This window comes from Ciconia boyciana, chromosome 22, assembly GCF_034638445.1.
Source record: "Ciconia boyciana chromosome 22, ASM3463844v1, whole genome shotgun sequence".
Classification (NCBI taxonomy): domain Eukaryota; kingdom Metazoa; phylum Chordata; class Aves; order Ciconiiformes; family Ciconiidae; genus Ciconia; species Ciconia boyciana.
The window spans coordinates 4,560,092-4,574,508 of NC_132955.1; the positions used below are offsets into that span (position 1 = coordinate 4,560,092).

General features: G+C 50.5%; 1 protein-coding gene across 1 annotated transcript; it reads right to left on the bottom strand.

Annotated features, from left to right (window-relative positions):
• Nucleotides 1-1,091: 1,091 nt before the first annotated feature.
• On the bottom strand, nucleotides 1,092-4,312 carry LOC140662631 (zona pellucida-binding protein 2-like). Its single transcript, XM_072886199.1, has 7 exons — nucleotides 4,276-4,312; nucleotides 3,502-3,606; nucleotides 2,790-2,933; nucleotides 2,408-2,620; nucleotides 2,048-2,148; nucleotides 1,557-1,728; nucleotides 1,092-1,282 (listed from the first exon to the last, which is right to left on the bottom strand). The coding sequence occupies exons 1-7, from the start codon at nucleotides 4,310-4,312 to the stop codon at nucleotides 1,092-1,094; spliced, it is 963 nt and encodes a 320-aa protein (XP_072742300.1).
• Between the last annotated feature and the right edge of the window lie 10,105 nt (nucleotides 4,313-14,417).

Consider the following 14,417-nt stretch of genomic DNA (forward strand, 5'->3'; position numbering starts at 1 on the left):
GTCTCATCAGTCACAGTAGCAAGGTTCGAGGTCACAGCAGGGGATAGTGCTCCCTGTGTGTGCTCCTCATCACTCCCCTGAGATGTGCTGGTGTCCAGATGACTGGTGTCACTGGCAGGTCCAGCATCAGGGCCAGCCCTGGGGCCCTGCCTGGGGATCCTGAAGAAACTGGTCACCGTCTCCATCCTCATGGTGCTTCCTGTCATCTTGGAAGCCCTTGGAGATGACACCTGGTACTCTTGATAGAACCAGTAACAAGAGCTGCTATGGAGAGACAGAAGCCCGTAGTGAAAACTGGGAACTTAGTGCCAGGAACCAGCACCAGAGCCCTGCAGCCACCCGGCACCAGCCCTCAGGGCCAGGATTCCCCAGGGCCATACCCAACCATGCCCTATATGGCTGTGTAAGCTATTGCCAAGGATTATCCCAGCTGTTGGTGACTGCACCCTTATTCTGGCATGCCACCTCCTGCTGGTGTCACAGTGATGGGCTCAGGTTTTCCTTTATCTCCTGTTCCAAGGAGGAATGTAGAGCTGGGGCACTCAACACCAAATATCTGCCCCCAAAATATCCCATGTTGGGAGAAGGAGCTCAGACTTAGAGGATGAAGAGAAAATTGATGGCTAGTAATGCTGGCAAGATGATAAGAAGGAGGACTGGGATCCTGTGCACGACGGAGACAGCTGAGGGGAGAGAAATAGGTGGCACTGACTCCCTTTGAGTCAGTCCCTTTGCTAAAGGCCCTGGAGATAATCCTGATGCTAATTCTCCCCAGCCCCAGAGACAGGCAGGGATGTTGGGACCGACATTACTCCTAGCAGTGAGGTTGCCAGAGCTCAAGGCAAGTTGGGGACACCAAGGTGGAGAGAGAGAAATCAGATTGTTCAGCATTGGTCTGGTGTGAGGAGCAGTGAGGGAGCTATGATCTCTTCAGGGATGGTGATGGAAGAAACAAGAGCTACCGGTTTCCAAAGGGACCTCCAAGGGCTGTAGAAGTTCCCATGGCCAACATATTTGGCGCAGCTGGTCTGGGGTCCCACTGTAGTGTCTGCCCTCAGTTCAGAGTCCCCCAGTCCCCTCCCTGCCCTCCTTCAGTAGCAGATGATCTCTGTACCCTGCTTGGTCCTTTCCTTCTTGACACAGTCTGTCATGTAGCTGGCACCTGGCACCCTGGTGATCATGCCGTCCTTGCAGGGAGTGCAAAATGCCACCCCGTAGGTCAGGCTGTAGGTCCCAACAGGGCACGGGGAGCACTGGCTGTTCTTAGGAGGGCTGAACATCCCTGGTGGGCATACAGCTGAGGAAAGGAGATGTAGAAAGGCCTTTCTGAGCAATGGCACTGGCTGCTTGATAAAGTTGTGTTCAACAAAGAGTCAGGGAAACTGAGCCCTGATGCTTAAGGGCTCAGAATTACCCTGTCCACTACATTCCCTGGGCTGGGTGTGCATGGGGAGAACAGCAAGGACCTGGAAACATGGAGTTGTGCATGGGGAGGAAAAGAGACAACCGGGGGGAAAGAAGACGGGGAACCAAAGGGCTGTGCACTCTTGGCTTACTGCAGCAGTCGAGACATCTTTGCAGCTGCTTGGTCTGCCCGTAGCCCCCGTTGCACTGCTTGGTCTTTAAGAAGCCAACAAACTCGTTGGTGAAGTTGATGCTGGGAATATCAGCCCCAGTGACATGGAAGGACTTGTGCTCCTTGAAGAACCTGGTAAGGGCGAGCTGGACCTGGGGAGGGCAGAGCAGGCAGAGATCAGTAGGCCAATGTTAGGGTCCAAGAGGGAAGCGGAGACCTTGTTGCACAGAAAATGTCCTCCCAGTGCCATAGTGTGGGAACTGTGGGGTGTGAGCCAAGGGGGACAGGCACTGCACACCAGCCTGAGCGGGAGCTCTCGCTGGGCCCCAGGGAGACTGAGCAAACCCTCAGGGGTGCTCCTCTTAATTCCAGCACTGCTGAAGATACCTGGGCCTGGAGAGCGTGTCCTGGTTCTACGCAGCCCCCATGCCATGCTCCCTCCTTTGCTGGTATGCTGGCCCCAGGGCTTACCTGCCCGAGGTTGTGCTGGACTGTTTTGCGGTAGCAGTCTGTGACCGTCTCCGTGTCCTGGGAGTTGCAGCGTTCGTCCCAGTGGGGCCCAAAGAGGGACACTAGAGCACGGAGAGTCATCGGTGCAGCTCAGGCAGCCCCAGCTCCAGCAGGAGATGGGCAAAACCCTGAACAAATCTAGCCATTAGACACCACTGTCTTCCAAGAGCCCCTAATTTCACTACACCCCCTTCAGCCCTGTGCTGCCTCCCTCTTCCCCCTGCAAGCACGAACTGCGATGCCTGAACTCCTCTCACTCCACCCCACTGCCTCCATTGTCCCCTGGGCACTCTGCTGTGGTGCTTCTGCCTGGGGCTCTACCTTCTAGCTGTACTCGGATGATGAACTCATCCGAAGGGTTGTTGAGCGAGGGGAAGCAGAAGGAGGCAGTGAGCTGGAGTTTGCAGTGCTGCTCGATCTCCAGCTGTCTCAGCTTATCCTGTAGACCCCACAGGAACCTTTTGGTCCACCCATCCTCACAGAGCTTGCTGTGGAAGAGCAGCACGGTGTCCAAGCCTCTGAGCACATGGTAGCCTGTGGGAGAAAACCCTGAAAGGTGCCTGGTTCTTCCCCCTTGCCAAGAAAGAGCTCCCTCATCCAGAGAGCTGAGTATGGTCCCACCCCTCCTCTCACCCCATGGCCTCTCCACCCTTCCTGCCCTTGTTGGGTTGCCCCCGGCTTATTAGCATGGTGCTGGACTCACCAAAGATGCTGTAGTGAAACGTTTGGGACACAGGGACCCCGTGCTTCCTGTAGGAGATGGTGCAGGAGTACTTCCCACTGTCACCTGCTTGGAAGTGTTGGAAGAGGAGATGTCCCTCTTTGGTGACTGAGAACAACTTGCGGGCTAGTGCAGGAGACAGAGAAGTTGACAGTGATCACCAGGAGCTGGCTGTCCTGTGCTAAGCTGGCCCAGTTCCTGGGTGGCTGTGTCATGCTCTCCTGGACCGCCCCAGATTTGGTCTCCTTTTAAACCACTGCTGAGACTCTACAAGGACTCCCAAAGCTGCTCTTCCCCTTCCTTCTCTGATAAGTTAATGAGGGAGAGGGAAGAAGAAATTAAGAAACCCAGTGCCCTCTCCTCTGCCAGAAATGTCGCTATCTGCAAAAGAACCATCCGAATGGCTGAAAACTTTCTTAACAAAACTTTTCAGACCTTATTAGGACAGAAAAAGGGGTAGGTATTACCTCATATAGTATTACCCCATAACCTCATGGCCTTTTTGCGGTTCAGCACCCCCCAACACATGCGATCTCATGAGATCCCAGTTTTCATGTGCCCCTCACCTGCTCCACAGACCTGCTCCTTCCCTGGGTGGCTGTTTCCCCTCCTGCCCCTCTCTTGCCTCACGGTAGCAGAGCCCATTGCAGCTGCTTGCTCCTGACTGTGCAGCTGAGAGAGGCCAGGACCTTACCTGCCCTGTCCTGCGCCCAGCGGTAGGTGGGATCAGCCACCTCCATCTCCATAGGGCTGCAGGGCAGTGAATACAGGCTGCTCTCCATGTGGATGAAGACAAGGCCTAGGCCAGAGAAAGAGAGACAAAAGCTGGGGACACATTTGAGGAATTTCAGGGCATTGCAAAAAACAGGCCTGGAGCTGAGGAGAGAGGAGGGTTGGGGAGCCACTGGAGTGGGCTGGGAACCTGTGTGGCGTGTGGATGTCCCCACTGTGGACCATCCTCCAGGGAGACCTGAGGTTGTTTATGTGCTTAGAGGAGAGAAAATGCCAGGAGCTGTAGGAATAAGTGGCAAGAAGTAAGGCTGTGGTGAGCAGAGCTGGTGGAGACCACAGAATCAGACTGGGCCATCTCTGCTCATGTTGTCTGTGACTGGGAAGCCACATCCTCTGCCCAGGTTGTTGCCAGAGCGGACAGTGAGGAGAGGGTCCTCTCACCAACACCTGGACCCAGGCTGGATGGGGAGACTACTTCACCCGGGAAAGAGGAACGCATGGGTCAGGGAGGTCCAGCAGGAGAGCTTTGCAGATCTCACCCCCTTGGTGTTCCCAGCTGGAGATGGCTGGCAGGTCCCAAGGCGGGGATGCTGGCTGTCCTAGGAGGAAAGCAGGAGGGCAGCGCTCAGGCTCAGCTTGGAGGTTGCTCACCTCACTCTGGTCTCCTTTCCAAGGCTCCCGTTGGCCCCCCAAGGAGTCAGAGCAGAATATATCCACCTCCACACTGATCATTTACCTGAGCAGCTACAAAGCACCAAAGTCAGGATCCCCATGGTCCCCAAGACCCAGGGTCCCCCAAGGTCTGGCCAGACACATGGAGCACAGAGCATCCTGCCCTGCTGTGCAGTGTGGAACATCTTGTTACCATGGCAATGAGGAATCTGCTGCTTCTCCCTGTCACCTTAGCGATGGCTCACAGGCTGGGCAGTGTCATGTCTCCTGCCCACCTTGGTCACACTCACGACGTCTGGGCTTTGTGAGAAACATGGCCCTTCTTCTGGGGACCATCTGGGCAGGATGCACTAGAGGAAATATAGCTGGGGACATCCTAGGGGAAGAGACGTGGTAGGAGAGATGATCAGAGGGAAGGAGGAGGAGAGAGATGATGAGAGTGCTATGCAAGGTTTTTTTGGTGGAAATCCTAGCAGATCAAGAGGCAGGAAAAACCCAGAAAGGCTAGATTGAGGGTGAGTTTGCCCCATAACTCAAGAGGGAGACTCCAGGTTCTCCAGCTATGGAGGGTACCTAGAACTGCCTGGGGAGGATATCTGAAAAAATAAGAACATGTTGAAGAAAATAGGAAATTGTGGTTTTGAGGGGAACTTACATGCACCAAAAGTCTCCGAGGGAGAAATGACAGAAGTTGCTGAGCACAGGAGAGCAAGATGTGGCCACGTACCAGGGGGGACTTTCTTTCTGCCAGCTTGGGTGCATCCTAAGCAAGAGGTCAGCCCACAGCTTCCAGCAGGAAGTTTGGATTCAAGCCTGGGACACTTCAGGCAATCTCTTGGTTCAGATCAGAATCTTTTAAAAAGGGGTGTGTTTTCTTAATGTTCCTGTTTGTCCTGGAAATGAGATTTAGGTTCCTATGATTGTCCATTGAGAACTAAAAGTAAGCAGTTAAAATATACAGACAGCCAGAAATTTGAGAAGAGTAAAGCTAAAAACTCCTTCTCACTTGTACCAGGATTTCTGGAGGCGAGGTGTAGGGGGAGGGAGAAGTGCTTTTAGGGTAAATATGTTAAAATCATCCTACTGGCTTGTGAAAAAAATATATACACAAGAAAACTGCACAAGTTAAAAAAACCAAGAGAAATCAGAAAACACCCACCCCTTCATTTAAGATACAGTAGAAATACAGAGCACACAACAACTTGGAGACAGTAGGAATCACCAGCAATTATTCTTGGGGAAAATCATGACAAGCGAAGGCAGCCCTCACTCCCTGTCCTCCCAGAATGACAAAATCATGAGAAAATCAGTAAAAAACCTTACACTTCCCAGCCCTGTGGCTGGGAGGGGTAGGGGCCAGATCCAGCGAGGGCTGCCTCACCCCTCCATCCTGGCGAGAGCCGGAGGAAAGGGCAGGGCTGAGCAAGCGTCTCTGGAGGCTGTTTGTTTTCAGGCTGTGCCTATGGAGAAAGCTTCGCCCTGGTGAATAATGGGATGAATGAATCCTTAGTGTTTCTTTAAAAAGAAAAAAAAAAAATCCCCCAACACCCCAGCTCTCAAGTTTCTCTGACAGTTTTAGCATAAATAAACCAAGTCTGGCCTGAAATTGCTTGGGATAAAAACACAGACTTGTGCGAGCAGCAGAACGAGTGAAGGTTTCCTTTCGATTTATGGTATGGGGCTGTGCATTGCCTCCTGCCTGGTGCAGGCTGAGTCATGGCACAGCTGTGGCTTTTCTTCCTGATCACCTCTTTTTACTAAATGTGTAGGAGCTTGATAGTATCTTTGAGATCTCCACTCTGTCAAATTCGAGTGCAACTCATGTTCAAAAGTTATTACGAAGAGGGCAGCCATCCAGGCCAGACTCTGAATGACTCCATGGATCTCATTTCCTGGGGGAACCAGGCTAAAAATATATATGATCTGAGGCAGGTGTGACATTTTTGAAAATTCCTATTTTTGCATTCATTTTAACTCATCAGCTCACTAAGGGATTTGTGAGTTCTCAGAAAATGTGTTTAGCAGTCACTGAACATGTGCTGCGGCGTCAGGAGAAGGGATACCCTTCTTACATAGCAAAGAGCTTGGATCCCTGCTTGAAATGCAAAATTCAGGCTCACTTATGAAGCTGAACTTGGGTCATCCATAGTAAAATGCCAAGAATACAGATTCACTTTCTTACCATCTTATAGCATTTGTTATTCATTTGCTTATCTTGGAGAGAGCACAACCACTGCTTCAGTAAGTACATAGAAAGATCATTCCCTGTATTGTTCTGACTGGGAATTAACCTTCCTCCCTCTCTCCCTCCAAAAGAGCGATGTGAGTTACACTCAGATGCAAACTCCATTTATAAATAAGAATTGATACAGGAGCGTCTCAGTAGTTTCTGCATCCCTGCGTGGCTGGAAGGGAGGGACACTGGGTTTGTGGGTGTTTTGCATGAAGGAGGTTTCCTTTTCCCTTGGCTTGTATGAACTGCAGCAGTGCCCAGGGATGGAGGAGCATCCTATTGTGCTGTACAAACACAGACCCACTTGCTGCCTCTGGCACTGTTCTTGCAGTCCCTCCCTGTCCCCTGCTGCCAGATCTCACAGGATCTCACAGTCTGTATGTCCCCACATCGGTCCCCTAAAATTGGCTTTGTTTGGCTGGGGAGACCTGGCTTGCCAGAAATTAAGTTAAATCTGGTTAAGGCTGCGGTACATCTAAGTCCAGATTCACAAGGAGACAGAGGTGCCCAAATTTGATCTCTGGTGGAGATTAAACTTGTCAAACAAAACAGTCACCAGCTTCAGCACTGAATGAGAAGGTGCCCCGGTCCCCTGGGGACTCCCCAGGGGCATCCAGGAACATACTGCAGGGCTACAAGAGGAACAAGTGCTTTATGACCGTGGCTGGCTCCTAGCCATGAGGTCCTGATCCCTCTATGCTGTTTAGCACAAAGGGAACATGCCCCTTTCTGCAGCCCTTGTGGGCCCATGGAAGCCAGAGCTGGATCTCTTGAGATTGTGATGATCCTTTGGGCTCATCCAAAGATCCTTTGGGCTCCCACTGTTCCAGAGCAACACGTAGACTGGCTCCAAGGAGCACCACCTAGAATTGTCACCATAGCTGCTAGGTCTCTTGGTTTCAGTCTGGGACTGATGATTTGGTGACGATATTCTGCTCCAGGAGCACTCTCTGCTAAAGACAGCAACACTGGTTATCATAAGAAATCAACAAGTTGCGTTAGCAGCGCAGGGTCACATTTATCTCCCTGTGAAAGCCCTAGCCCTTGGGACAGGCAGTGGCGTGCGGCTTCCCGGGGGAGAACGGCACAGCTCCGCAGCTGCGGTAAACAACCGATTCCAGAGGAAGGGACTCCACACTTCAGATCCTATCAGGAGTCAGTTGAACATGGCTCATTAGGAAGGAATTATGCCCTGATCTCTCTTCCTGTGATAAATAATGTTTGTGGTGATAAATATTCAATGTAGGCACCAAAGCAACAAGGCTGGCGTTTATCTCTTGGCTTGTTTTCCTCTGTGAAGGGTCAAGGGTTGTTAATAAAGGCAGGAGCTGCACTGATAGCACCTCAGAATTAACCCTGATGATGCCAGGCTGTTCTCTGAGACCTGCAGAAGGGCTTTCAGTGCTCAGCAGGTCAGAGTCCAGCTCTCCCGTGAGCTGTTTCATATTTGTGAGCAATGCAGAGGGAGGAGCGGCACAAGGGTAGGGATAGGGGCAGGGGGACTGTCTGGAAAGCAGAAAGGACAGTGTGAAAAAGCAGGCTGGGGATGGAGGGAAGCACAGCTACTCTGCATATGGAGATGATAATATTTGGGAGATGGGTCTGAGTGGTCTGAGGGAGCAGATGGTTGAGAGGGGCAGCAGGCTTAGCCCAAAGGCACCTAGAAAGGCTCAGTGTCTTCTGATGTGAAGGATGATGATGCTTCTATGGCAAGTGACATAGGAACATAAAGGAGAGGGGAAAATAGCCGTGGCCTCTGCTAGAGGGAGGTGAAATAGCAGGAGGAGGACAGCAGAGGGTAGCAAATGCCTGAATTCCTCTCCTGGCCTTGCAGGGCTGGTGTGAGCCACAGGCACGGCTGGGTGATGCAGCCTGGTACAGATTCACAGCGCACATCTGGGCAGATTTTGTTTAAAAATAAAATGGGGAACGAGGCGTTTTGATAAGATGGCTATGTTCTTACTGCAAAGGCTTGTTTTGAAGGACATTTCCTTTAGGAATTTCCTGCTGCGATATCCCTAGTGACCCCATCACCACCAGGGAGAAGGCAAGGCAGAATGCGATGCTTTGATTATAATCAGAGTGGACGGTTTTTACCAAATGAAAAGAAACTTCTCTGTGTGGGGATTTCATTTCCCGGGAAAGGTAGCAACGCTGCATCTTGCTTGCTATTTGGGCAGATTCTTCCTAACCTTTAAGGTCTGAGCTTTGCCCAGCTCTGCTGTGGTATCGTGCCTGTGGATTGCAAGGAGATCCCCCGTTCCCATCCCTGGGTATCCTCCAAAGGCTGGTCTCACGGGTTCAGAGGGGAAGCAGGTTTCCTTCATGCTTACAGACACAGCCAGCCAAGTACAAATCAGAAGCACAGCAGTACTTTGCACTTATATTGGAGGACATAAAGCCATCCCCTGTGCCTACATCCCACTCACCATCTTGCCACTGGAGACCAGCACAGCTGGTCCTGCTGAGACTTCACCTCTGGCGTGTCAAGGTCTCCTGCTGCCCTTTGCATGCTGTGGCTTCCCCATTTAACGCGGGAGACTGGGCAGGGGGATGACTGTAAATGCTCTAAGTGTCATTAGCACCCCAGGGCTAATTATTGGGCAATCTGTCTCCCTCCTTCCCTGCAGATGCAGACGATCCATGTCAGGCTCAATGCTTTGCTTTGCCCTTAAAGCGGCTGGGAGATGGCCCCAGCTACTGGCTCATGTCATCACATCAAACAGATCATTCCTCTTCATGAGAAAGCTGGCCGAGCAGGGCTGTGTGTGCCAGGCCATTCCCAGGCTCTGGCTGAGGGGGGAGTTATGATTTTTAGGTGGTGGAGAAGGGCACAGAGCCCTGGGTGCTGGGGGGAACAGCTGCAGCGGCCGGTCCTGGTGTGGTGGCACCTGGGGTATCCCAGGGCAGAGTTAAGATTGTTCCCTGCTCTTCACAGAAAATCTTTTAAATCCTCGCTGAGTTATTTTTATGACAACTGTAGATGACTCTGCCAAGTATGAAGGGGTGGAGCTTTCTCATTGAGGCATGTTTAGTTTGGTGAAATCAGTTTCCAGGCTCGTGTCGTCTGCCAAAGAGGCTCTTGCAGAGGTACAAGAGCAGTATCTTCAGTGTTCATAGGTGGCACTTAATGAGATCTCCATTGCTTATTGCTGTGACGAGTCTTTAACACAGTAAGTGGGTTACAGACGGTAGAGGAGCCTTTGGGAGGAAACCTCTTACACGCTGCTGGCATGACTACAAGGCTCTGCTTAAATTTTGGCCCATGGCCACGGGGCTGGTGTGTCAGGCACACAGAGCAGGAGAGAAGTCACAAACTGGAGAGCAACTAGGAGATGCATTTTTGGACTTATAGGGTCCATATTCCCCATTTAGGCTCGAGACTTACCATCCTGCCCTACTTGCACAGGAACCCACAAGCCAAACACACTCCCCTGGCCATAGGATACAGTGCTTTCTGCCCGACTGGAAAAGTGGCAGCTTGAAACATCACTTGATGCAGGAAAAGAACAGTGTGCAGGTGATTTTCAGAGTTGATTTAATTTATCTGGCTCTTTACTGATTTACACACCACATTTTACACCCCTCTGTTGTGAATATCAGGACTGAGTATTAACAGTTAGAGGGAGACAGTGATCGGATTGGGACCAGGTACTCAGGAGTATTTTCTCTGCAGTTTTTGCTCTGAATTCAACCTAATATTGCAGAGCTTTCAGTTCTGTTTTAAAGAAGGATACATCTCTTTTTTCCCTTGAACAAAGGAAGAGATTGTCCCCTTGGTTTTGGATTTCTGAGTCATTCCCCATTATAGCAAATTGCTGGCAAAGTTGCAGTTATGGCTAAATGGTCACTTCAAATGTAAGTCTCTTTTCCAGCAGCTTTATACCTTTTTAAAGAAAACAATTGCTCTTCTGGGATGAAAATTTCTCCCCACTTCATCTCACTCTGATGTCAAAATATTCTGAAACACGGGGAGAAAATCAATCTGAATCCCTGGACATAGCTGATTGATAGCACCTTTTCCTTTCCAGCTGATTTTCCCCATGCTAATGGCTGCGGAAGCCATAGTTCCTCCAATCTGAATTGCAGTTAGGGGTAATTTAGCCTCTCTCTGAAAGCGAGAGCAAACAACAATATAGTGGTTGGCAAACAGGGTGAGATGTTGGATCTGTGACCTGGGTTATTTGCTCAGAGCTGGAAAGCATGGTTTTCCATCTCTGCTCTGCTTGAGATGGTCTGGATGAGTCCAGTCAAGTCACTTCTCTTGCATCTCAGTTCCCTCCTCTATAAGATGGGGATAAGGATCCTATCTTCTGCTAAAGTCATGTACCAAATACCGGCCTCGACGCCAGTACACTGTGTAGCAATCCCTTAGGGAGCGTGGAGAGAGGAAGACTTTGGCCCCAAGAGACCAGATGGGTGCAGATGGCTGTGGCATTGATGTGATCAGTTCTCTAAACAGAAAATGTCGAGTGTCCTCCCACGTTACCACCCACCTGGCAGCACCCAAAACACTGGGTCCAGCTACAGCAGGGAGGTGATGCAGCCATCCCAGCTGCAGGAGAGCACCTGGAAGGTGCAGAGAACATGGTGCAGCCCAGGGACATCAAGTTAGAGGTGGGCAGGAGTCACACCAAAGTGGCAGCAGGCTTTTATAGTGCCCGGGTGTGGAACAGTCTCTGCTTTTCATAGGAGGGAGCTGCTGGGTAGATCTGGGAGCAGTCTGACCTCTGTCCATCTCAGCAGTGTTGCAGTGAAGCTTTCTTCCTTCTGGTGGAAAGCTGGCAGCGAAAGCAAAGGGCACCTTCTCCTCTGCTGCTCACTGCAGACACATCAGGAGCTGAGGCTCTTATTTCCCTCTCTCTGGATGGTGAGGCTTTTCCTCTACAAAGATTTTTCACATTTGGCAGTGCCCAACCTTTGCCAACCTTCATGCTGCCCACCCCAGGACAGATTATTTAAGTCAGGGAAAGCCTTTGGATTTATTTTCTGGCTCCTGACAGGCACCTTGCCAAGCTCCTCTGGGAATCTCTGGCTCTCCCTTTACTTTTCTGCTATTTTTTATCCATTCCCCTGATAACACAATGCAGAGGCTGGTGGTACCAGGGCAAGGGTGGTGCCAAACTGCTTCACTTGTCCTCAGACAGCTGGTGTTGGAGCTGGTTGCAGTCATTGGCAGTGTTGTGATAACTGTGCCCCAGGGACATGACATGGGGCAGCCTGCATGCCGCGAGCCTGGCAAGGGATGCAGAGGCTGTGCATCCAATTTCCCTTCTTGCAGAGGTCAAACAGCCCTGGGGAAACAAATCCCACCTGTCTGGCAGGGCCATCTCACAGCCTCTTGGCAGGAGTGTGTAGGAACTTGTAGCTCTGATTGAGGGGAGGCATCATGGGACCACTGGGGACATGGATTTAATAATTTCCTTACTGACACCTGCAGTTATATGAGAAAATGTAGTGAAATGCAGAGGTTGGGAGGCAGGAGAGATCTGTCTCAGCTGGTGCATGATTGCTCCCTGGAGGGAACTCACTCAGATCTTGTTCAGTGTAATTTTGAGCATCCCAAATGATGGAGTTTCTAACTCTCCACACTCAGGAGGCTAATTTCACAGGCTAATACTTTTCCTTACAGCTCAGCCTGGATCATCCCACCTCTGTTTTCACACAAGCAGCTCAACCATGCTGCCTTTGAACTCTCTTCCACCATAAATATTTCCTTTCCTTCCTTGGCAGCACCATCCCTTGATATTTGGAGATTGCAATTATCTCCCTGAAGCTGAGTCGTCACAAAGCCAGCTGGATCTGCCTCGCTGTGGCTCGACATGATTCCCTCCTAGAGATTTTCCCTGTTCTCAGTTTTAAGCTTTAAACTCCCTCCACTGTGTCAGTAACTGAGACTGAAACTCTCACGGTCCTGCAGCAGCGCTGCTGGTGTCCGTTCATTGCCCCCCAGGATGGAGGAGCCTAACACTAACACTCCTTCCTCCTCTACGTAACGGTTGAGTAAGACACTGTAGCTGTAGTAGAAACCACGGCGCATTATAGCACTGGACTAATTCCAAGGCTGGATGGAAAATAGTCGACCAGTTTGGATGTTCAAAATGTGTTAATGCTCCAAATCAGGATGAGAAGGCAGAACTTTTCTCAAACTGGGGGGAAAAAAAAAAAGAAAATCAAATCAAGCCAAACAGTTCAGTGATTCATGAGGTCTCATTTTGCCTTGGACCATTTGCATCTAAATATTTATTTTATTTTACCATCATTAGCCATTAGTGCTGAAACATCTTTTGAACCAGAAAACTAGGTTTTCACCTCAAAGCAGCTGAAACCAAATACTTGGCTGATTTTAAAGCTTTGCCAAATGTCTCCTTGAGGTGAGAAATACATGGAGGAGCCATCTGCTCCTGTGAAAAGCTTCAAATTAGGGGGAGAAACATCACTCCTTGGAAGAACAGGAAATAATAGATTTCCTGTGGAGCCACTGGTCTGAAATGAATCATGTCCATGCTGGCAGGGAGGGCTGCGGACACAAACTGCTGCTGCTGGGCCACTTGAGAAGGATTTTGCTGCGGCTCCAGTATTACAACGGGGACAACCTTCAGCATCACAGGAAGAAGAATAGCTACAGGTAAAGAGATAAAGATGAAGAAGGGAGACGTGGGGATCAGTCCCAGCAGGCGCCTGAACCCTGTGTGAGTGCCATGGCATTTCTCTGGGATTTACTGGCTCTGAGCTTGTTGCAGAAGTGCTGCTAATTTTCCTTGCTATTTCATTATCGACTGAAGGGATGTTTATTACTGATCCCCAGGAAAGCATAAAGTGCAAGGTGAGTAACACTGCTGTGCAGAAAAGCCAGATGGGATTGTTCAGTGAGTCAAAGCACAGCAAAGAAGAAAAACAAGCCAAGATACCCAGTCCAGAGTGTTTTGGTTTCCAGCCTCTCCATACTCATCTCAGTGACTGTGATGTCCATCTCAAAGGGTGGGCTGAGAACTGGACAAGCAGGTGACGGTGGCAGTCTGGACCTTGGGGCTTTTCTTACATGCTCTGCTGTGACGTTTGGAACCGGGTAAGCTCACAGCAGCTGCCAGGCATGTTGCTTCTGTTGCGACTTTTCTCTGGCAGAGGTTACCTTTTCATTTTTGGCAAGAGTTTTCAGATGACCAACTCCAAAGCTGTTCAACCCACAGAGGTACTCCTACATGTTACACCTTACAAGGGAGCATCGGTTCTTTTAATTGACTTGTGATGAACACAGAGCAGGGAATGTCAGCTTGTCCCGTGATACAAGCTGGTGGTGTATCGCGTGAAACCATTGCTGCCAGGACCACTGCTGGCTTCTGTCTGATGACAGCAAAAAGGGATGAGTCCAGCACTGCTCCACTTAACGAGTCCCTGGAGGGCAGTGGGACCCCGTTTGGGCCCCTGCAGACCCCGGCCAAGCCCCTGGGGCTCTCGGGAGGGCAGCAGGTCTCTTTACAGGTCGCTGCCAGGCCTGGAAAAGCCCCTGATGGTAACCTCTTCAAACTCATGCCTGGTTTCTAATGTCAGCCTACCTTCCAGCCATTTGACGTCTTGCTATGCCTTTTCTCTACCATATGAAAAAGCTTTTCAGAATCAGTATTTTCACCTTTGAAGATGCTCATCCACTGTATGCAAATCACCTCTCTATCTCCTGTGACAACTAAATTGTCTAAATCACAATGCCTGGAACCAAAGCACTTCTGTTCACAACACCACTTACAGACCCATTGCTCTCCCATACCTGACGAGCTCTCACAGGGACAATTGCGTGACAACAGATTCATGATGTGCTGGGTCTCATCTGTAGCTTATTCCAGAGCCCTGGTTTGATGATCTTGCTTGGCTCCCTCCTCACTGGGGTCTGGGAGGTTTGCCAACCCAGGCAGAGCTGGCAAGAGTTGGGGCAGATGGACCTTCGGGGGTTTGCAGATATTCTGGCAGTTTGTAAG